Here is a 25907-nt window from a genome sequence, read left to right on the forward strand (position 1 = left end):
AATGGAGTCACAGAACTAGTTAACCTATCCATACTCAACACTCACGACGTCACATCCCATTGTCAAATCTTACACTGGCAACTGCCAAATCAGGGTTACAACTGTGAAGAGAATTCTTGAAACATTAATTTCCACCAGACGCAGCAGCTGTTGTGAAATCTACTCTAAACCATCAGTATTCCTAATGAATAACATCAATGCTCCCCATACAACCAATGGTGACAGTCTTACGTGAATCTAGCTTTTGTGAGTGGCAGTCGTGGAAGATTATTAATTCAGCATTCTTTGCAACCGTTGACTATAGATCAGTGATATATCTTGCAGTTACATGAATATGCTTCTAGTTGATCAAAGATTGATAATTATATTGTGGTAATTTTACTAAGGGCTAAACTTAAATGGTAAGTTTCCGAGCTCGGGATCTATAAGTTCTGGACTTACAGAGTCCAGGACTGAAATAAGCTCTCGGGTCTAAATTGACTTTCTGAGTCACGATTTTATCTTCTAAACTCCGGAGTCTATCAAGTTCTCGACTTATTTGAGTCCAGGACTTTAACGCAGTAAACATGAGGGAAATTCACAATATTTTGCTGTTGTATTGTTGGCATTATAGCGAAACGGAAACAGCTGATTGCAGCGGGACAATTCAAATGAGCATTGTCTCCAAACTATTTTGTAAAAATACGTTTCGATTTCTTTGTGGGCCTATTCAAAGCAAAACCTTTGAAAGGTGAATGAATAAACATTTCATTTCATATTATGCTATTATTGATCATTGATCCTAACCAGTGATTTTGGAATAAAAATTTCATTAGGCTATTACGTTTGAAAACGTATTTGTTTTGAAAAAAACTGCAATAATAATTTATTATTGTTATTATTATTAATATGTTGAATATGACATTAATAACATTCAGATTGGAATATAAATTCCAATGCAATCCTTGTATTATTTTGCTTGAACATTTTTAGGTTATGTCACAGTCGTAAAATGAGGTTAGTTTCTTACGAATATTTCTTATACAATTCCATTCCAAAATGAACTTGCAAACTATAAATTATGAATTTAGATGGACTAATCCAAATAATTTAGGTATTCCATGATATCTATTTGGCTTTTCATCTACTCCAAAAAAATAACTGAATTGTGTATGCTCAGTTAAGTCTAGAACTTGAATTTAAACCCGACCCCAGTCGAGAGTTTAAAATCACTCTGTTTTAAGTCCTGGACTTAACGATTTTTGATAAATCCTTGACTCGGAAAAAGGCAAGAATCTAATCCAAGTCCTGGACTTATAAGCCCTTCACTCAGAAAGCAAAATTATAAACTCCAGGGTCTAACGTGATCTCTAAACTCCAGAGTCTATTCAAGTCCTTGACTACCTTAACGCTCTGACTCGGAAAGCCAATTTTCTGACTCCAGAGTTTAAAGCCAGTTAAAGTCTAGAGATTAACTTAAATCCCGAGCTCGGAAACCGGCCCTAAAAGGTTTGAATGGTTTTGCAGATTGATCATAAAACGTAACCTGCTTTTTAAAATAATTATTATTCTTCTATCAATTTTTGGGAAATAAACAGTTTTAGGGCTGAGCTTCTTGTACCATTCCCCATCATTATATTCATTTGATCTGTGTTTATTCAATTTACAAATAAATGTATAAATTTATATAAATTGAAGGATTCAAACTCTTTCCAGTAGTTGTAGGCGTATTCATCATTAGAAGAGTGTTATCCAGCAACAACACCATAACGTATCACAGAACCATTCCTACCCAACCACACTGATGATGAAATGTCTCATTTTAATGACATCGCATGTCTTCCTCAAATAACTCTTGCGGGGACGATTCCCGTGTGTCACACGTACAAATTGAACCACCGCTACTGTGTGAAAGCTCTCATCTATTAACACACGAGTGAGAAGAGAGTGAAAGAAGAAAGGAAGTAGGAGAGGAAGAAGAAAATTGGGAAAAGAAGAAGAGAAAAGTTATAGCTAAAAAGAGAAGGATAAGTGTGATAAGGGAGAGGGGTGGAAGTAGGATAAGAGAGAGGTGAAGTAGGTGGAGGAGGAGAGAGAGAAGACGGAAATAAAAGAATGAAATGACGAAGAGAAGAGGAAGAAGAAAATTGGGAAAAGAAGAAGAGAAAAGTTATAGCTAAAAAGAGAAGGATAAGTGTGATAAGGGAGAGGGGTGGAAGTAGGATAAGAGAGAGGTGAAGTAGGTGGAGGAGGATTGATTGATTGATTAATTGAGTACTTTATTCATGTAGATTACAATATATACTGGCTTATACACTTGTATACAATAGCTTACAATACAGCAAAGTTATAGATGAATTTACATAATATAGACTAAGAAAATAACTATTGAACTGTATATTATATGAAAAAGCAATTTGTAATATAATAACTATAGATAATAATCATATTGTTATGCATCTACATAAATTGGCGGAGCTTTGGACATATCAATGTCCATTCTTTGGGAAGAATATTAAAAATATCCTCCCCACTAACTCTCTACCAAAACAGGTAGGAGAGAGAGAAGACGGAAATAAAAGAATGAAATGACGAAGAGAAGAGGAAGAAGAAAATTGGGAAAAGAAGAAAAGAAAAGTTATAGCTAAAAAGAGAAGGATAAGTGTGATAAGGGAGAGGGGTGGAAGTAGGATAAGAGAGAGGTGAAGTAGGTGGAGGAGGAGAGAGAGAAGAAGGAAATAAAAGAATGAAATGACGAAGAGAAGAGGAAGAAGAAGAAGAAGAAGAAGAAGAAGAAGAAGAAGAAGAAGAAGAAGAAGAAGAAGAAGAAGGAGGAGGAGGCGGAGAAGAAGAACAACAACAAAGCAAGGAGTAGAAGATGTTGGAAGAGGAAAATGCAATGGTAGTGAGGAGGAAGGAAGAATCGAAGGGAGAAATGGTGATGCGTTGAGAGAATGTGGTGAATGAGGAAGATGTCTCGGTGGGTGGGAAGGATGATAAGAAGAATAGGATGCGGAGGTGTGATAGGGGTTGTTTGATATACAGTACTATGTGACCCAGTTCTTGTTTGTCTCATACAAACCCCTTTCATTTTCCCTGTTTGTCTGATATCCCCCTCCACTCGTCATCGAGTTGTAACCATTCAAACTCACTCCTCTCCTTTTATATTTGCATTATTCTCAGTATTTCCTGAGAAAAAAACTCAAAGAATCACTTTTCCGCTCTAGTGCGGGAAAAATTTTTCTGCACTCCAGATTTGCAACATGGCAACGCAAAATACTTAGTAGGTTATATGGAGCAACAGTGCAGCAAAATCAAAATGAAGTTGGTAACAGTGACTGCTGTGGCTGCTATAGTGAGCAGAGGTGCAACCAAGCACAACGCGCTAATTATTATTCATTATATATTATAACCAAGGACAACGAGGACTTTAGGATTTTAGGATTAAGGTTTTTATCAATAATAAAATTACACAGAAAAACATTTGATGCATTTCAGGCAATTTTACCCATAATTACCCACTTTTCATATTCAATGGTAACTGTAGGAAAAACTTAATGTGAAATACGTGCGCAAAGTTCCTCTGCTGCACTCAAAAAACCATTCCGCCCTCGCCTACGGCTCGGGCGTAAACGTTTCTTTCGGTGCAGCAAACTGACACTTTGCGCACTAGTTGCACAAATAACTATATATTTCACCTTATTATTCTCTTTCCCCATTCTTCCACATTCTCCAAATTCATTTCTTCCTACTCCACCCTTCAGTGGTGTGTCCATGGACAGAAGACTCTGTGCATGACGGGGCACAGCAGGACGAGCATGAAAACAAAGAATAATGGGATGGAAAAGTGACAAATCTCGGACAACTATGATGAGGAGGAATTGAATTCAACTGATGAAATTGAAACACAAAATATTGACTATTAGGAATAAGAGAGAATGAAAAACACAGGAGATAGACAAGGAGATATAATTTATAGCCTACGTAAATTCGATTATTGGATTTCGAATTTCATTGGATTGTATGAGAACAGTCTATGACCTCTTTCAAGATTTAAGAATAATAATTTACCGCTGATCTTTAGTGGGAGTTTTATTTTTGTTCAATAGAAGTATTTGTTTGGCATTGTATCCATACTGTTCGAAAGATTGAATAATGCATATGGAACATGAACGATCCCACACTGTAGAAACATTATTTTCAGTTATGTATTGTAATAAATATATTTTCCTACAGATACCCTGGAAAGTGACCATTTGTGCACTGATTGCAGGCTGCAAAGAATCACTTTTCCGCTCTAGTGCGGGAATAGTATATTTCGCACCTAGGCCGAAAATGAGACTTTTCCGGCTCGAAATCGGTTTTTGAAGTCCGAGGCCGTAGGCCGAGGACTAGAAAAGATTGAGAGCCGGAAAAACATTTTTGCCCATGGTGAGAACGTTATTTTTCGCCACACAGAAAAATAAACAATATAAATATGAGAATAATTGTTTATTAGGCACTTCCGAAAGCAAAACAGGAAGGTCATAGCTCTAGCAAATCTGAGGTACGGTAATCTGAATATCAGGAAATTGTCCAAGTATTTTATTTTTTATTCTGATTTGTATAAATAACCTAAAAGATTATGTTCAATTATGTAAGAGGTTGAGTTTATACTTTTTATTCTTCCAAATGACAATAAGATGATATTATTATGAATGTTTTGATTCTTGAATAATAAACACAAATAATGAAAAGTTTTTGATCAGCTGTTTTAGCACACTTGAAATTTGGCCAATCTGAATGTCAACCTCAACAATGCTTGTTGTCATTGACTTCGGAAGTTTAGGTTAGAAGTTCTATCCTACTCTGAAAATCGAATTTGAATAATTTATAATATTTATATCTTATCTGTATTTCATTCATCCAAATAAAATGATAGTATTATTTTGCAGAATACTTTATTCAATTCTAGAAGCATGAACTGATTCCGTTCAGAATACTTTATTCAATTCTAGAAGCATAAACTGATTCCGTTACATAAACTATTTGTAAAAACGTTCAGCACCATGGATATTGCCCAAGTAGTTCGAAAATTATCCACCAGGTTTCGTGATAAACGATTAAACGCAGTACGATTAAAAGCAGGTTTGAGGTTAGATTCTATTATACTCTGAAAATTGAATTTGAATAGTTTATAATATCTTATTTGTATTTCATTTATCCAAATAGAATGATAGTATCTTATTGCAAAATACTTTATTCAATTCTAGAAGCATAAACAGATTCCGTTTCATAAACCATTTTGTAAACACATTCACATCAATCAGAATCAGCTGACTTCAAGGTTATTTTACAGCCCTAGGGCCGTAAAACTTTTACCGGCCTGGTCAGAAAACAATCATTTTCGGCCTCCATATGACGCACGAAAACCAGCTCATTACATCCAAGTGGGGCGAAAAAATTTGTCTGCACTCCAGATTTGCAACATGGCAACGCAAAATACTTAGTAGGTTATATGGAGCAACAGTGCAGCAAAATCAAAATGAAGTTGGTAACAGTGACTGCTGTGGCTGCTATAGTGAGCAGAGGTGCAACGAAGCACAACGCGCTAATAATTAAGTAGATATTATAACCAAGGACAACGAGGACTTTAGGATTTTAGGATTAAGGTTTTTATCAATAATAAAATTACACAGAAAACATTTGATGCATTTCAGGCAATTTTCTCATAATTACCCACTTTTCATATTCAATGGTAACTGTAGGAAAAACTTAATGTGAAATACGTGCGCAAAGTTCCTCTGCTGCACTCAACAAACCATTCCGCCCTCGCCTACGGCTCGGGCGTAAACGTTTCTTTCGGTGCAGCAAACTGACACTTTGCGCACTAGTTGCACAAATAACTATATATTTCACCTTATTATTCTCTTCCCCATTCTTCCACATTCTCCAAATTCATTTCTTCCTACTCCACCCTTCAGTGGTGTGTCCATGGACAGAAGACTCTGTGCATGACGGGGCACAGCAGGACGAGCATGAAAACAAAGAATAATGGGATGGAAAAGTGACAAATCTCGGACAACTATGATGAGGAGGAATTGAATTCAACTGATGAAATTGAAACACAAAATATTGACTATTAGGAATAAGAGAGAATGAAAAACACAGGAGATAGACAAGGAGATATAATTTATAGCCTACGTAAATTGGATTATTGGATTTCGAATTTCATTGGATTGTATGAGAACTTTGACCTCTTTCAAGATTTAAGAATAATAATTTACCGCTGATCTTTAGTGGAGTTTTATTTTTGTTCAATAGAAGTATTTGTTTGACATTGTATCCATACTGTTCGAAAGATTGAATAATGCATATGGAACATGAACGATCCCACACTGTAGAAACATTATTTTCAGTTATGTATTGTAATAAATATATTTTTCCTACAGATACCCTGGAAAGTGACCATTTGTGCACTGATTGCAGGCTGCAAAGAATCACTTTTCCACACTAGTGCGCAAAGTGAGTACTTTGCGTACTCCAGATTTGCAGCATGACAACGCAAAATAGTTAGTAGGTTATATGGAGCACCAGTGCAGCAAAATCAAAATTAAGTTGGTAACAGTGACTGCTGTGGCTGCTATAGTGAGCAGAGGTGCAACGAAGCACAACGCGCTAATTATTAAGTAGATATTATAACCAAGGACAACGACAGCACAGTGCCACCACAGCACACACCACACAGCTGCCCCCCGCCATTCAAACACTACTACACTATTCAGGCAATTTCACCCATAATTACCCACTTCTCATATTCAATGGTAACTGTAGGAAAAATTAAATGTGAAATACGTGCGCAAAGTTCCTCTGCTGCACTCAAAAAACCATTCCGCCCTCGCCTACGGCTCGGGCGTAAACGTTTCTTTCGATGCAGCAAACTGTCACTTTGCGCACTAGTTGCACAAATAACTATTTTGGAACAATAAATTTCGATTTCTTTCTACTGTAGTTACATTACAATATTTCAGCATCGAGATCCATCTTTACTCCGATTAAATTATTCTCCATATAGTACGTTATGAAATTGATTGAATACTCAGCTATATCGCCATTTGTTGATAATTTATGGAGAAGTCAACTTCTGAGTAAGCACCTTATTCTACATGATCACCAACTTATCACTACTATCTAACTATGTATAGTATCTCTATAACTATAGTATCTAACTATGGTTACTCAATAAAAATACCATCTAAATAGTAGAAGCATCTTAATTTGAAAATCTACTTTGTGAAAATACTTGAGGACTGAGAAATTTGTGAATTGAAGAACTACAAGACTATTTCCGACTATGTGTTATCCAAATTTGGGAGAGGAATAGCACAAGGTTACCTTATTTTTCCTCTCCCTATCATTTTGATAATGTATTTGGTTACTACATGCTCCACTAAATAAGCCTTGAATTGTTCATATAAAGTGTCTCCATACAAGAGAATTGTGATTTTTGACGAAAACCGATATCTGTTTTAGGAAATGCGACAATTCCCAAACTTTCCACCGTTCAAAGTATTCTAAAACTTTTCTAAAGTTTCGAACAATTTTTCCACGCTTAGCAAATTCGTTTCAACTCTCAAGTGCGTTGAATATTCAGATTGAACTGACAGGATTTTGCGTCACTTATCGTGTCGATCCAAAGCTGATTCTCAGAGAAACAAAGTTCACTTAGAAAAGCAGCCGACTTTGATGCTTTGGCTCTCAAACTTTTGATCCTTACCTTCTTCGTGAATTTGAAATATTCATGACATCATGTCGCTTCGACTGAGTTTAAATTTAACACCTTTCCAAGTTCTCATGCACCGTTTTCAAATTTTGAGTTGTCAATTATTGTATTCATAATCAAATAACAAATTAGGAATAAATCTATGATTGAGCTGTCAAAGAGCTTCAGTTTTTAACCTTCTCAAGCACACATATGAAGTTTGCAAATTCCCCGGTCTCGTAACATAGAAACCGTTCTGATTTTTCATGCATTTTTTAATACGCCACGTAGATTATACACAATAATGAATGAAAATGACAATTTCTTAGTCTTTTTCATTCTTCGAATGACAATCGATGACAATTTCTTAGTCTTTTTCATTCAATATGAATAATTACCACAATATCAACTTCTCAACTACACAAAAAAGATACACAATAATCATATAATTATGTTCTTTGATAGTCAAGATGGTGTTGAATTGTTACCCAGTTATTCAGTGATTTTACTGGAATTAGAATCAGAATTGATGAAGAAATGTAAATACTTGAAGTGCGAATAAAAATTCAATTTTTGCTATAATACACTATAAGAGTTGAAAAATCTAAACTGTTGAATTAATATGAAAATTATTTATTATTAATTCGAGAATAAATCGATTTTTCACTTGGAAAATTCATCCACTCAATAGCCTACTGTTGTTATATATTGTCACTGTCATTGTTGTTATACATAGTCATTGGATATAGTAGTACATAAACATAGTCATTGTTGTTATGCCGTCATTATAATCATATTTACCATAAATATATTACCATAAGTATGTAATGATTATGAACATACTGTGAGTGTAATATAATGATGGTGTTGATGAAAGATTAGATGTGTGTGGTGACGTTTTCCCATTATAACCCTAGATGACTTCTACTATGGCTATCTATAGTTCTCTTGAACTGGCCTTATTAAACTATAGATGGCCATGCTTCTACATATTCATAAAACAAGGCCTAGATACGAAATTTGATCGATTTCAGGTGATCATCATGAATTCAATTGTATCATTATGAGTTTAAATAGAAATATTGCTATCCAATAATATTGTTGATTACATTCCACCATACCTCGCCCATGTTCTAGATGACCTTTGTTGTTTTCAACAGTCAACTAAAGATACCCTTCCATTGAAATCAAAGATGGTAATGAAGGGTGATATTGATTGGGGTCGATTGAAGGGGGGCAGGGTGAGCGGGGGTCTAGGGTGACCCCAGTTCAGACCTTGTGAACAAAAGCACTGGTTTGAGGGTGGAAGGGGGTACAAATTCCACAACCCACGTTTCTTGTCTCTAATTAAATTCTGAGTGACTCCACTAGTAGTGCAATGGTAACCACCATTGGGCCTTAATTATAGGAGACTAAGCCCCATTGTTTGGTATGTTCCAAGCGAGGAATGATTATTGAAACATTGAAAAGTGAATGGAATAAACAATAATCATTTAATCATGACACTATGGTGAAAAGCATCAATAACATAGTGAGAGTTGGCAACAGATGGAGTCAGAGGCGCTATCAACCTTTAAGGGTGGATGTATTTCCGAATTATCTATGAACAACAATTTTCATGTGTCTTCAATAATAATTTTTTTATTTTCAGATTTGAATAGTAACTGATTTGGATAAGAGCATGTTGTGTTTTTCATAGAGTATTATTGTACGGGAAAAATGTATAATCATCTATCACTCTCATGGCAAATGGAAACGACTTGATATTGTCAAAAACACAAATTTATTAGAACAATTCGAGATACTAGTCTCGGTTGATACCCCGTTATCAATCTGTAGTGAACTGAAAGCCTCAATATTGAGCAGCTGAATATATAGTATCGGTGAAGCTCTGCAATTGGCCATTAGCTATTAATCAATGAAGGTTCAGGTGTATTTTCATTGGTCGAAACATTGTTTAATGCCCAATCGTAAGGGCTCCAGCCATACTATGTATTTTGCTGCTCGATGTTCAAATTTCGAGATCACTAGAGATTGATCAACAACCGAAGCTAGAATCTCAAATTACTTATATAAATTGAAGGTTTTGACAATATCAAGTAGTTTTCATTCAATACAGATATCTATCAACAGTGAGTATAGAATGTAAATAAAATAAATGTATAGAATGTATAGGATTAAATTCCATACTGACTGACTATAACATCAAGACTATACAATAGAAGCGAAAAAGGATAAAATAATTGAATTGAAGCGAGTATGAATGGGGGAAGAGGAAGATAGTCAAAACAAGAGAGCGAAAGAGAAAGACACAGAACGGAAAAAGAGTGAGTGAGTAAGATTGACAAAATGAGAGAGACCAAGTGAGGGAAAGTGATTGAGAGAGATTTTTGGAAAAGGGAGAGCTTACTTTTTGCAAACATCAGCAGTATCGTGTGAATGAATGCTGTGCTAATTTCAGTCGGCCAGCCCAACCCAACACAGAAGGGTCCGATGAAAATTTAATCAAACTTGGTTGCTCGTCCAATACAGACCAACTGCAATTTTTGCTACAAAACACGCGTTAAATGCGAGCCTGATGAATTCTAATGGCCGATTGCCGGGTCGTTTGTGAAATTAATGTTGTGAACGTCTACTTTTTTGTAAAATGTGTTCGCAGCGAACGTAGTGTCCTAAGAAATAGTGACTCACTGTATTCCAAAAGCTGGGACTAATACAATTGTCCTGGTAAAGTCAAATTTCTCCAGGCTTTCCCGTGAACTGCTACTCCAATTTCCTTTTCAGATTTCAATTTTTTATCTTTTCAATTTCCCAATTAATCATGTTTACTGTTTAAGTCAACATTTTTAACCACAGTATAAATCTAATTATTCTACACTTAACACATTATGAAGGAACTTGAGAATCTATCAATCGATTTCTTATGAATAATGGATTTCCATTCTAATTATTTAGGAACTTTTATTAGGAACTAATTTATTATGAAGGAACTTGTAGAATCTATCAATCGATTTCTTGTGAATAATGGATTTCCATACTAATTATTTATGTATGGAGTCTTCTACTGAATTATCTATCATCGATGTATTGCATATGGAAAGCTGAAAAACATAATTTTTCATTTCTTCAGATCAACCCTTCTTGATTAATAGCACCTGCACGAAAAAACTCACTTTAATCAACTTTGAAAGTTTGAATAGCTATTCTCCTATTTTTGCTGCAGTATGCAAAAATATAAAAGTAATTTTTCTTTCCTGTTTTCATATAAAAGTATATTATTAAATTGATCATATTATCTGATTTCACATTATCTGCAACAAATAATTTGAATGTAGAATATCAAACAATATGAGAAGATATAATGATTCTGATAAAAATAACAAAATCTTGAGAAAACTATAAGGGGATTGAATTGTAAGCAAATTATTTTCCTCTTTGAATTCGAAATTTCATTAGAATGTAGTAACTCTAATCGATTCAAACTTCATTTATTCATGTATACAAAATATTATTCAACATTGATGAATAGAGAATGGAGGAACATTATTCCTGCAAGCAAAATTGGATATTCAAAATAAGCATAGATTTCATTGTATTCCAGCTTATGAAATAAATTGAATTTTGCTCTTTTAATGTTCATAATAGTTTTGTACCGCACATTGTCTGATATGGAGCGTTTTGAGTGTATGCTGGTAATTTATTCTCTCACCTTTTTCTTCCATTAATTTCTATATATTCTCTCGATTTTCAGATCCGCGTGAAGAATGGGAGGAGACAGGCAGACCCTCGTCACACCAGCGCCAACCAGAACAGAACAGAATTGAAACGAAAAATGAAGAAATACAAGTGGAACCACCTGCAGGTCAGATAAAACATTCCGAAATCCTTGATAGAAAAAAATAGGAAAATCATAAAAATTGAATGGAAAAAAGATAGAGACAAAATCCATCACAAAACCCCAAAAAAAAAAAAAAAAACAATTGCAATAAAATTCACAAGAAATGAAATAGTTCCATAACCAAAAATTCATTCAATAATAATAATCAAATAATGACTTTCTCTACATAACTTCGCAGAAATCTCCAGAGAGATGGTTATTTCAAATTTGGATCAAATATACCAATCAATGTTTTCGGTTCACTCCAATAATGGATTTCTTTAAAAGCCATTGCCAGTTTCTCCAGTCATCCCTGCAATTAACTCACCTTCAATCTGTGATCTATCAGTCATCATCATTTTTTAATTGAATAATTTCATCCTTTATACATCCGAATTACAATGAAAAAACATATTACTTACCAAAATTACTCCCTATTTAGCCAGAGTTTGGATTATTACAAACTATGATCGAAAATATAGTTTTCTAATAATTTTCCACTTCACCACTTGACTTTACTTGGCAATCAATACGTTGATTCTACAAGGGACCGTTTTGTGCATCCTCATCATAACCCACTCTTTATATTTCCTGTTAATATATTATAGAAGAAAAGTAATTTTGAGGAAATAATGTCTACTCTCTGGTCAGGTTATTCATTGCTCTCGGATCGAAGAGACTTATTTATATAACACCAGCTGGTTTGCTAATGCGCAGTTAAATCACACACATCTTGAAAAGCCAACCCTATTGAATATATAATTCATGCATTTGAAAACCGGTGTCCTCTATTTTGATATCCACCTGAAGCTCCATGAAATAAATGGATTTGGTCTCTCAAAAACACAATTTATGATTCAATATAGAACTGTCGGTCTATTTCGTCATCATGGCTTTTTTTCATCTCTACATCTTAAACATCATTCTTATCATCTCTAAACCTCATGTATCTCCACATTCCAGTCTGCATCTCATTATGTCAGACATCAATAACAGCAAAAATTGAACATCCATTTATCTTGTTCTTGATTTAATGGTTTCTCCATGGCCTTGACCGATAAAATACTGAATCTGGACCCTGGACAAACAGTGAGCCACCATACATTCCAATGAAATCGGCAGTGAGCGAATTCAGAATTGCTGCTGAGTTCTGTAGATTGTGCGAAGAGTGCGTTAGTTGAGCTCTCTCCCTCATTCCCTCATCAGGAATGGGGGTGGGGGTGAATTGGGGTTTGGTTGAGGGGGGAGCACTGATTGGTACTCGGTGTAATTAAACCGTGCAATTGACCATCTGGTGTCCAATTGCTCGATAATTAGTCTTCTCCAATTCTACAACTAAACTGGAGTTCCTATGTCGCAGTAATTTAACAACCTACCGCAGAGAGAGATTTTCTTTCAACTGGCAAAATATTACTTTAAAAAGTTGTTTTAGAACAAGGTTTTTGTTGATTGATTGTGATGATGATGATGACTGAATTTCAATGGAAAAAAACAATGTTTTTTTTATCATACTGATATAGTATACAGGCGTTTGGAATTATACTTTGTTAACAAGAATTTGTTCTTCTCTTTCCATTCCCTCGTGCATCTTATCCTTATCCTTTCATTCTTCTTATCCTCACAATTTATTATCCTCTCCCCTCTCAATCCACCCCTTTCTTCACAAAAGCTTCCGCTTCCTATTCCTTCCGCCCACCATCCTACACGACATTGTCTTCTCTTTCCCCTCCTCCTCCTCGGTACTGTTTCTTCTTACCTTCTCTCCTCCTACTGTTAATACCTCACAAAGATTGTATTAAATATTCAAAGACAACAGAACTGTTCTAGTTTTTAGAATAACTCTATTTTTCTATGCTTAATGTTGTATAGATAAAAAGTTTATACCAGATTATCGAAAATGTTTGATTATTTTGAGGATGGAATCATTAAAATGCTTCAAAATCATTTCAATATGAAATAGCCTACTTATTTCTAACAGACGGAATTCCGAAAAGAAGCTTGAATTCTAATCAAATCTCTTGTGATTTCCTGGTTTTATTCGCTAGTGTCGAAAGTTAATGGAATAGTATGTACATCCAAATTTGTTCCATTTTCAAAAAATAAAACAACACCTTCTACTTGGATAAAAATCAAATTGCAAATGGCTGACTTGTGTCGAGCCGCTCTTTCTCTTCTCCAGATTGTTGTCTCAAGAGTTTTAATTACTCTTTCGTTATTTATTCTGCCAGAAGAGAAAATTAAGGGAGACAGGAAGAAGAATTCAGACTAAGTTCAGATTTAGAGCTTGAAAGACATCACCAGCTTTTATCAGACTAGAACAGTACCCGACTCTTTTAATTTATGTACGGAAAACTAACTTTGCTACAAAAAATCGGCTATTCATTTTTCTTCCCTAATTAAAAGCTTCACAAAGCTCAGCTCACCTGACTGTCCCTTGAAAATCTCTTTGCGGAGAAGTCAGCCATAGCGAGCGCTCCAACTTCTTGTATTTTCGAATGAGAAAGCCTTTCTCTCTCTGAAAATATTCTCCATTTAGTTCAATTTTGATTAGGAGTTGTCTGCTGAAATAATACACGGACCTCTGAAGTTTGTGTTAATGAAGATGAATGTAATCATATTTTGATATTAAAAGAGAAAGCCTGCTTCTTTCTATTCAATTATTCAAGACGTATTCCATCCTATTTAAATGGGAAATAATATGAAACTCAACACAACATTCCAATGAATTCTATTGATATCATGAATATAAGTGATTCGAAGTAAATGAGAGTTCCCCACTGAGAGGCTCTTCTTGTTATGATAGAGAGAACAAGTGATAAGTTGAGACATTTTCATAAGCACGTAAGCTACAATAAAAATTGTTTGAATAAATTCAAAAATATGTGTTCAGATACCAGTAGAGCCTATTCAAATTCGTATTTGTTGGGTATATGTTAGGTATTCGAGTAGGTATCGTGTTTATGAATCTCCAGTTCCGAAAAAAAGTTCAAATTACGATTTTTTCGAACACCTATTCATTGATATTGTCGAATTTAGCTGTTCATTGGAATAGCTGTTTGGTTCAAAGTTGTCTACAGAAATAGCAGTTATTGAATTGTTGTCAAGTAATAGTGTATCAATTTCATTCTGGTTTCAATTATACACATGTTCACCTGCAATCAATTCCATTTGATAATCCTGGTCATTATATTTTCCAGGAGGATCAAGGCCCGACCACTACACTGACAAGTTCTCCACGCAAGCAAAAGATTCTCAACTGCAAGCACCTCCCCCGCCCACCAAAGCCATCCCCCTCCAACAACATCAGCAGCAGCAGCAGCAACAACAACAACAACAACAACAACAACAACAGCAGCAACTGCAGCAGCAGAAACATCAACAACTCACACAGCAACAACAAAGATACATTGTTGAAACCATCACCATGACAACTGTGACCGAGCGCCGAATTGTTAGAGAAGCTGAGAGTAAGACTGACGCAGCAGCCGATAGTAAACCGGGTTTGAGTGGCATCTTGAAGGGTGGCAAACTGTGGAAAAGTATCGATTCAGACGATGGCAGTCAGCAGATCAGCAGACCAGCTGATCAGCAAAACCAGCAGCAGATGTGGGAGGAATCAGCCGATGCCAGGAGAGGAGTGCATTTCTGTGATGGTCAGACGAATACTGAGGATATTGCGTCAACACCTACTGAATTGACATTGACCTTCAAACTGGGAAATCAGGTTGCTGCAGCTGCTAACAGCGCTCGTCCCAACTCTGCCGTCCGCCAGCTCTTCCCAGGACCTCGCTTCATATCCCCGCCTCCTCTCCATAACCGCTCCCCCGAAACTGAGGACCCTGACTCCAAATATCTTCTCACAACTGAGTCACTCCGTTTGTTTGATGAGTCTAAAAAACCCAAACTCGACCCATTCAACAATGCCGCTGCTAAAAACCGGGATGGCTCCAGTCAAACTATGGCCACTTCCCCGCAGGGAGAAGCTCAAGGCAGTTTTGGAGGGGGTGGGGCCAGTGATGATGAAGATACATCACTGCAGAGTAATCTCATCAAGAGAACGATTGAAAGGAATACACTGAGGAGGAGTTTGTTGAGATATCCACATGATTCAGCACGTTTGAGACGCAACCAGAACAAGATCAAGAACGAGAATTCACTGGTTGAGAGGATAAAACAGTTGACCTTGGATGTTGATGAGGATGTATCGAATTCAGGTGATGAACGACTCCAGGCAGATGAAAACTCAAACTCCACTACACCTTTTCCTACCAGATCTAGTCCACCTGGTGAGGAATCCAAGCCACCACCAGCTCGTCCAGACAAAATTGCATCCTCTGGAGGTGTGTCATCAACGTACAGAAAGTTGACAGATCTATTCACAAGGCGTGGAGGTGAGAAATGTGAGACTCAACATCCCAACAGTGTCATACTGCAAACACCTGCCTCAATTGAACATCAGTACCCATACTACCAGCCTGTCTATCAACAGGCACAACAAACAACAACTTCTCCACCAGATCTAGGAAATGGTTTGAATACACAGAACCTGAAGAGCACATTGATTGCTCGTAATAGTGTGACAACTGAAGCAAGAAAACAGTTTTTGTCTACTTTGGCTCCCCTGACTGCTTGTGTGAGTGGAAGTGGGGAGGATTCCCCGGTCAACAAGGATGCTCCAGGGGAGAGAGGCTCAGTGGCTAGTACAAGTACAAGCACTGCTGCTGAGACTGAATACAGTTTGGATGACATTGATGAGGCACTTCTAGATGAACAGGGCAAACTAGCTCCACGCCCTGATGTGGTAGCTGGAACACCTGCAGGTGACTCACAGGATGAGCTGGCGCTGTTTGTGCAACAGGATGCAGGCCGAATTGAACGTCTCAGGAAGCGCTACAACTCCACACCACCTGTTGCAACATCAGAGGATGATGAACAGGATGACTATGGCTTCAATAGGCGGCCATCAGTGAGGGGAATCAAGCCACGTTTCGGTTCAACAACTGAAATCATTCAACAGATGCAGACTCAGATGCAACCACCACCTGCAGGCAGCCATGTTTCCTGGCCATACTATGCAGCTGCTGATGTTGATCCAAGAGCAGCAGCCCAGCTACAAATGAATCAACAGGCTAGACTTGCAGCTGGGCCAATCATGAAAGATGAGAACAACTTCACATACCTTCCCAACGATAGTCCTGTACCAGACTATGCTTCCAATTCACCTGTGGACAATGGTACACGCTATCAGCATGTGTTGTACTCATCAACAGGAAACCTTCATCAGCCGTTGAGGATAGGTGGTGGAGGCTCAATGCACCATATGGCACATTCAGACTCACCACCACCAGGCATGATTGTGCCACTACAAGAAATGCCAGGACCCATCTATGCAGCACGTCGAGGTCTTCCTGGTCCTGGAGGTCTGGTTCAGATGCAGGTGCCTGTTCCAGTGAGGTTGCCCCATTATGCCACTGAGGAGGCTGTACATTATGGACCGGCCACATCAATAATTCGGGTTGGCCAAGGTCAGCAGCAGACAATACGTGTGCCATACCCTTCAGGAACACCTGTGCAGGTCCATCTGCTGGCCACACGGCGTGGAGCAGAGAACATGCAGCGTCCTCCACATCTAGTTGTGGCAAGAGGCACGCAGACGTCATCGTTCTCAACCACCTACTACCAACTGCCCCCTCCGCCTCCCAGGGGATCCTACCCAATGAGTGTGCGTGGGCCTCTTGTTTATTCACAAGAGAAACCGCCTCACCTGACTGCTTACCCCCTCACGCGGTCCGCGTCGCCTCCTGTGATTCCCTCTCTCACTTCCTCACCGACCCGAATGAAGCCTCACGTGACAGAGAGAGGAGTCCCTGAGGGAGCGGCCAGCTCCTCACCAGGCTTTCCTCAGGACTCTGTCTACGGTGTGCAAGTATCAACCTCAACCAACATTCCCTCACCACAGCAGGACGGACCGGTGACGTCACATGCTCCCATTAATCCGAACACTGGTCAGCCTACCGCTAATCCGGTTTTCTATGCGATGAACGTTTGACAAAGCACACAGCAGTACCATTACTACTGGGATAGTGTCGGTACAGGACCCTGAATGTTTTACTATAAGTGTTGTATTTTGTTAGTCTACTAGCTATAGGCCTATATACTACTGTCTATAGAATAAATAAATAAATATTGTACATACTATTGAAAAACGCTGAAAAAATACGAAAAATTGTGTGAGTATCTGTTAGAAATAAATTACGGAACTACTTATTTGTTGAGAATTCGAATTTATTTATAGGTCAAAATCTCTTAGATTAAAGTATGTAGCATTCCAAGTTGGTGCAATATATTGGAAACATCTTCCCATCTGTTGAAAATTCTTCTCTTTTACTTGATAGTCCACAACAAAACCGTCACAAATCCGGCTTATCATTTAATCCACCTTCCTATTCGAGAAGACTTCTAAAATACCTTCCTATTTTAGTATTGGTATTCTGAAAATTCAAAGAAAAATAATGTCAAAGAAAAATAATCCCAATCAAATATGAAAACGTAATTTTCCAATTCAGAATTTGAAATACGGTACTGTACTATTCAAGCAGGTACCTACTATAGATAAGTTTACAGTTCGCCACCGAACTAGATCATACAGGTTATAATTACATAGATCCCTTACAATTACAAAAAATGATATGTTATTCATTGCAAATATATATTATCTGTTCGAGATGCATGTTAATATTTCTTGTTCAATTCTTCCTCAACACATCAAAATTGAGTGTCATTTGAAAGAATTTAGACTTTCAGTGAATTCATTTTTGCTGCAAAGTACTAAATCATCTACCATAGGGTACTTACTCACCCTAATTGATCATAATTTAGTTTTCAATTTGAAATCTTAGAGAGAGTACCAAGTTGATCCAAGCCTAATACTCTCAATAACCAGGAGCTAGCTAACAATATCTTTACATTCCAAGAGAATTAAGATTTTAAGTAAGGCCTAATCTGGCACACATAAGGCCTACACATCAACGAATTACACCACCTAATATAGATTAAAACTGATAGAATCACTTCGCTTATAAATGGGCTTCTTGATTCAAATAAAAACAATATATAAACTTTCTGTGCCCTTTTATTAAAAACTTTAAAATATTTTCAAAAATTAATATTTATAAAATGGTACTAAAAGTTTTTATAATGTTTTTATTACAACTGGTATATTGTTCTGAATTTGTTGAATGAAATTGGCCCTTAATAAAACTGATACTAATACTAATCTATGGAATCAAAACAGAAATTTGTTGATTCGAATAGACATAGAGCTCCGACTTTTCGGTATATAATGAATTCACTTAAATCTTCACATGAATTAGCTTGTTGATTGTTGATTAGGTTTTGCTAATGTTAGGTTGTTAGCTAAAGTTGTCATATGTCCAAAAAAATTAAATTTTATTTTGAGAGGTTGAACAAGAATGATAGCTCAACTCTATAATTTATGTTCTATCTCCAACAAGAGAACACAATAATGTCATTCTTATTGGAAAATATTGTACAAGAAAAAGTTCTTATGGAGAGGGAAGAAAGCATTCTCTCTTCCTGGCTTCTGTATTGTGAATTGAATTCTCCAATTCCAATTATAAGGTACATCAGTTTGACTGTTATCATAACCATTTCTATTCAAGTTTAATGTGAAATTAGAAGTGATAATCTATTCTTTCAAATGAAATTGGACCAACTACTGAATAAATAATTGTAAGAATGTTTTCAACTGTTGAAATTTTGTTTTTGTTAAGAAAAAATGAGTTTATATCGATAGCTAGTGGTTCTTCTCTAACAAATGAAATGATTACCAAAAACTGATTCAAGTTCCGATGTATAAAATAATTAGTCTCTATAAGAATTGAATTTCAAGTATAAAATTTGGAGATAGAATATGCAGTGGAAATGTCTGTAATAGTTGAAATTAGAATTGAAAATAATAAAAATATTCAACTGCGGTTGAAAGTTTATTTGGTTGAACAATTATTCTTCCAAAACGCAATCATGTCCATAATTGTATATGTATAATGAATTACAAGTAAAATAATAATAATTAAAGTATTTTTGTAAAAGAATGTTGAAGAGCCACCTTGAAAATAAACAAATTTTCTATTTAATAATGTCCAATAAATCAATTTGGAAATTTAGTATCACCAGTGTTATCAGATGAGATACTAGGTAGAGTCCATGAACGTACCGTATTACAATTTATTAAGACTCTGATAAATTGTTATGAATGAACGAGTTTCAACTCATTAAACTGGAATAAAAAATGAAAATAATTTGAAAAATGATTGATAGTCGCAGTATTATGTAGATTTAACATTAACATATTTTTGTCCGATAAATGAATAATAATATTGTAAATAATAAATCAAATATTCTGAGGTTAATAGTTATTTTATAGTATGATTTTTTATCATGAAATCATAGAATGGTGTGAATAGGGGAAGTTAGGTCTTGTGTGCTAGTGTAATACAAAATATAATATACTCATTGAATATATTGAAATATTCATAAGATAAAAAATATTATATAAATAATAATTTCAATCTATTCAATGTTATTAGATTTCTTGAACTCTTGTACTGTGATCGTTCTTATAGAGCAGCTATTGAATTTTTGTGGAATTTGTTATTTTGCCGATAAATTATGATAATAATCGCTATTGACTTGATTGATTGACAAATAAACTACTCTGTTAGCCTTTCCAAATTTCATTAGGAATTAGTTGCAGTATGGAAAGAGTATATTGGAAATAGATTAGAGATAAGTGAATTTTATATTCAACTAAAGTTTGTTCTCATTTGGTATATTATTTTATTCATAACTTTCTTATCGAATTGAGGAGTGATAAAATTAAGTGAATATATGAGAATTGAAAATAAGTTGTAAAAACCTCCTTGGCGATGATACCACAGTTGAAAATAATGAAAATGCTGATGTGAAATATGATAGTCGTCTAAATAATTAATTCTATTGATTTCCATAATTTACTTTATCAAGTTACTAAATATTAAAAATTAAATCACAGCAATGTGGAAAAATCTTTCTTGAATTACTTGTTATTCTTTCAATAACTGAATTAATTACTCTTTCAATAATAATTACAGTATAAACGAAATCTCATTCCAATAAAGATATTATTCAATCATTCAGAAATACTCGTACAAACATTTTTGAAACCTATTTAAAAACAATTGAATAAATGCAAACTCATGTGCTCCTTTAACAAAATATCATGGTTCAACCCATCACATCAAGAATATCAACATATTCTTTTGGAATGATTTATTATTCAATCTACCACTCCAAGCATGAAGTAGGCTATCTCATGATTTTCAAAAGATTTTTCATAGAATTATGCCACATGAGTTCTTCATTACTTTTATATTTATTCCAGTTCGATCATTAGATATAACTATATTTTCTTGGGTGATATTACAGTCTCAAAATCCTGCTAGAGCTGGTAAAGTAACTTTATTATATATAATAATAAATGCAACTTTTCAAACATGATGTTGTTGGCTCAAAACCTGTGGTACCTAATAATATTCATAGTAATATATTATCATTTGTAATTTTTCCCGGCTGCCTAATAATAGGGCTAATAGTCGTTGTGTCATGTCAGAGGCCCTGAAATTGATCAGGTGCGACCTGAAAACTCTGACACCAGACTTGAGCCAGCCAGGTCACTCGATATTATCATTATTATCTGTCATTTTTTATTTTTTGGTATGAACGAACTGGGAAGCTCTCTACTATCCACATCTCTCATTCTCACAAACAATCACTGCAGTGGACCTTTCAATCACTTTTTTCTCTGAGTTTGATGCCCACATAAACATCCGGCTTTTATCCTATCTCCATATGAGAAAATTATGAAGAATAAATAGACCTACCGTACAGTTCCAAGTTGACTTCGAAAGTATGAATTTTACTGATCCACAAAAGTTATTCACGTAACTAATGATAAGAAACCTTTCTGAAAGTAGACTCATACAAATTGTAGCCTAGCGGTAAAATACCGTACCGGTATGTAAAATATTTCACATTACAGGACAAAGAGTGTGTTTGGAAAATATCATAGGTATTTTGTTGATCAAAACTTGTATGGTTTTGTTCTGTGAACAAATTTGTTGATAAACTGTGTAAGATAAATTTTCTGATACTATCTTTAATAAAATTATCATGAAAGTGATGTTAATGAATTTGTATAATATTATACAATTGATTGACTGTGAATCATAAGTTTATTCAGAAATTGAAAGACTATCAGTTAAGTAAAAATTGGATAATTGAAGAACTATCCCCTGTATTCAGTATTCATGTAGAATTAACATTTCATTATCAGTTGTAAGATTTCCTTTTTCGACCTTATCTTTCATATTCTATAACCCATAATATATTTATCCTATGAATTGATATACAACATGTAATGATTTCTATGGGTTCATCCTATAAAACAAAAAGGAAGGTTTTATTTATTCAAAGTTTTCATAGTAATACTAATGTTAATCGATGGGAATATTAAGAAAATTTGAGTGGGTTCAAATTTCCATCATACAACTGGGAAGCTCTCAAACATTCAATTGCTTTAATGTCAGAAATCATATTTTATTTGTATTATAATTTATATCTATAATGTATTGGCCTATTTTCATATCTCATATATGATAGTTTTCAAGAGTAAGAGTATATAATACTAATTGAGCACAGTGTCATCTATTATTGAATTGTTATTGTCTTCTAATTGAATTTCGTTTATATAATAAAGCAGTGTGTATCAACCTCCGATTTCAATTTGTATATTGAGTAATCATTCAAGACTATTAGATGGTAATTGTATTGTATCCAAGTTATAATTTCCATTGTTTTTCATGCAACTAGATTAAGTTTTGTATATTGATATTCCCTTCTACTTTACAAAATTATAAGTAGGCTATATGTGAAACTGGGTTTTCATTTGTGTATTTTTTATGGAAACATGTATATTGAATGATTGATTGATGAAGTATATTATAAATATAGCCTTTAGATATTACACTTACGCAAAGTCATCTTATATTTACTTGTTGAATTTTTTAACTTTGGTGCCAAAGATATATGTGAAGTTGTAATAAAGATAATAAAAAGAGATGAAGTTTTCCATTAAAAATAATGTAGTTTATTGTTTAGATTATATTGGTATAAAACTCTTATAACGTAAATACCAAAGTGTCAAATCTATTTGAGTAGACTGCAGATAATATTTAATAGGCCTAATATATTATTTTGTTTGTTTTTATGATGTAATGAATACAGAATAAATTTATTATCTTGATCTGATGTGTTATTGACGATCCATTACATTCATCTTCTAAGGTAGTATAACTAAACTATTCATGAATACTTCTGATACTGTAATAGGTGAGATAAGGTGATACTTTCAATAATGAAAACACTAGAATAGTGTATGATATTATGTATTTGTTAAAACAAATTTACATACATGTTTCGGCACCTATGGTGTCATCTCCAGTGTAGGTTCTTTTGCAAGTTTTCTAATAAATACGTGATATAAAATATTCTAGTGTTTTCATTCATGAATACATTGTACGTGGAAACACTATTAATCTGCAAGACCTTCCAAATACAATTAAAAATACAATTGAAAGTATTAAATTAGTATGGAATGTTCCTGTGGATCCAGCAGCTCTATGAGATAATTGTATCTTAATCTGGGTTTATACCAAAGTTATTAACAAAATATTAATAACTCAATACTTATAGATTCTATTACATTGAACGGAGCTTGACAAACACATATGTTCATTATGTGTATGATAAGTTATGTTCAATCTAATAGAATCTATAAGGATTAAGTTATTAGCATTTCGTTAATAGCTTTGACATAAACGCAGCTTAAGTTGTTAATTTAAGCCAGGGAGTGAGAGCAAATGACTAATGGAGAAAAATAATTATTAATAAATGTTCAATGAAACCTAGCTTCAATGCCTTTGAAATGGCATGAAGATTGGAACATTGCTCCTAGATGACTGCAGCTGAACCCATCTTCCAAGAAAAAGACTATTCATCTTGTCTTACCCTCACTGTCTCCAAAGTGGACTACTGCAGAGAAAAGTACGATATAGAAGCTACACAAGAACTAAAAAAATACTTCCAAGTACATACGCTGATACTATGAACATAAACATCTAAGTATAAATTCAAATATTATTACAGCCATTCATTAAATTCAAGATAGGCTGAATAATACAGTACAATATAAAAATCTTTCAGCACTGTCAATCACAAATATACAGAGTACATTTAAATATTCTGAAAAATATATCATGATGGAAATGATGTGAGATATCACCAATTATATCATCAACAATGATGACAACAATTTAATCAAAAATATTGATTGAATTGGTTCCAGGTGGGCCGAATAGTACATAAATGTATAAAAAAATTGTATTGTCCATTACAGGGCTCTTTAAGACTATGATAAAAAGATTATCAAGAGGTGGAGCAATCTTAAAAATTAATTGAATTCACCATTAATACTAATAAAGTATTATTGATTTAATATTCACCAATGTGAAATAATATTGTACTCGCCACTATTTACTACTATTTAATATTGTCTACCCACTGTCTACGATCCTTGAACAGCCTTGGCCTCCTCTATAAGCCTTTTCCACGAATCTCTGTCAAAATTTAAATTGATTGGTCTTCATGTATTGAATAATACATGAAAATGAATTAGTAGGTATCCCTTGAAACTGTCCATCATGGAACAATTCAAATCAGTGGAATAATATTATAACCGGAAAATAAAATCATACAACTTCAATGTATTTAGGTTGAGAACGTCACTCAACTACTCATGGAACTATTATCAATACATTGATTTTTAGATAGACAGTAATTGGTATACACATCTTCTAGCTTTGTCTATTACAGGGCTCTGAAAGACTACGGATACATTCACTCTGAAAGGGTACAGATACATTCAACTATACCCAGCACTAGTATATATAACAGAATTATTAATATATTATATAAATAAGCACTATATATAATATAAAAGCACTATTATTATAGGAATTATAAGATGAGAAGAACAGAAGATAAGACATGAATTATTTCGTATTGAGATTGTTTGTCCCTCAAAATGGAATAATATTGATCTTCGGGTAGTATAAATGCTAGCCTTAGAAAAATTAAATATTTCATCTTTCAAAGGGCTGAAGAAAAAATTAATGCGTGGGTGGGATCTCTTCAACCATCCTAATACTTAATATGAGATGGACTGAACATAAAATAACTACATAAATATTTATTTTATAATGTATTTGTGTTGTGAGCATATCAAAATGATAATTTAGTAGCTATTAATTGAACCGGTGATTTGAAAAAGGGTATAAGTCCATAAAGCCCAATTTTTCAGGAGACACAAAAAACTCTCTATCTTCAATATTTTCATCTGGATGTTTAAACTTTACATACAAAAGTTATTAGTTGCAATAATATACATAATACTATTCAGTAAAATTTTCCAAAAAAAAATCCATTTCTCCAATAAATACCCAATAAAGGTCAAAAACTTATACCCTTTTTACAATCAATTTGATTTTTGAGTATTGTGAACATTGAAATGATTAAAGACATGCAAAATTATTCAAATAATACATTTATTTGAAAAAATCATTAATCAGAGATGAAAAAAAAAGTTATCAATATAATCATACCCTCCTCTCCTCCCCTATTCATTGTTACTTTCATCTTGATTGGCCATTGTGATTGGCCATTGCATGAGCGAGTCATAAAATGCTTTGTGCTCATCAGGGATGTATTTTAAAAGTTTCCTTACATCCTCCACTTTCTTGTAGTTCAGAGGAATCACTCCTGTGTATGCTTTCTCTTCAAAATGTGGAAGTGAGAGGATGACATTGTTTTTCTGAAGTTTGAAGCAGTTGTCAGTAAGTTGAAACAGTTGTGTAGGTGTGTAGGTCATAATGCCTCAATGAAACTGCTTGCTTGAATGTATCTTGCGTTCATATAAATCAGTATTTCTCACGACCCTTTTACGCTTAGGTGGAGAAACGTAATTTTCACTATCAGAACTCTCAGATAACATTTTGGAAAATGAAAATAGGCTATTATTATAACGAAGCCAAAGAAGCATAGAGACCAACAATATTGATCAGATCACTGGACTGACTAAACTGAAAAGAAAATGTGAGTGTAGAAAGATGGCTAGGAATTAAATGAAGATTTCAA

General features: G+C 34.6%; 1 protein-coding gene across 2 annotated transcripts in view; it reads left to right on the forward strand.

Annotated features, from left to right (window-relative positions):
- Positions 1 to 22959, forward strand: part of LOC111054882 (serine-rich adhesin for platelets) — a 255970-nt gene extending 233011 nt beyond the window's left edge. For both annotated transcript variants that reach the window (XM_039425154.1, XM_039425155.1), the window contains 2 exons: positions 11472 to 11582; positions 14795 to 22959. In XM_039425154.1, the coding sequence (XP_039281088.1) occupies positions 11472 to 11582; positions 14795 to 17646 (2963 nt within the window). In that variant the 3' untranslated portion in view covers positions 17647 to 22959. The remainder of the gene's footprint in view (positions 1 to 11471; positions 11583 to 14794) is intronic.
- The last annotated feature ends 2948 nt before the right edge of the window (positions 22960 to 25907 follow it).

This window comes from Nilaparvata lugens, chromosome 3, assembly GCF_014356525.2.
Source record: "Nilaparvata lugens isolate BPH chromosome 3, ASM1435652v1, whole genome shotgun sequence".
NCBI classification, from domain to species: Eukaryota; Metazoa; Arthropoda; class Insecta; order Hemiptera; family Delphacidae; genus Nilaparvata; species Nilaparvata lugens.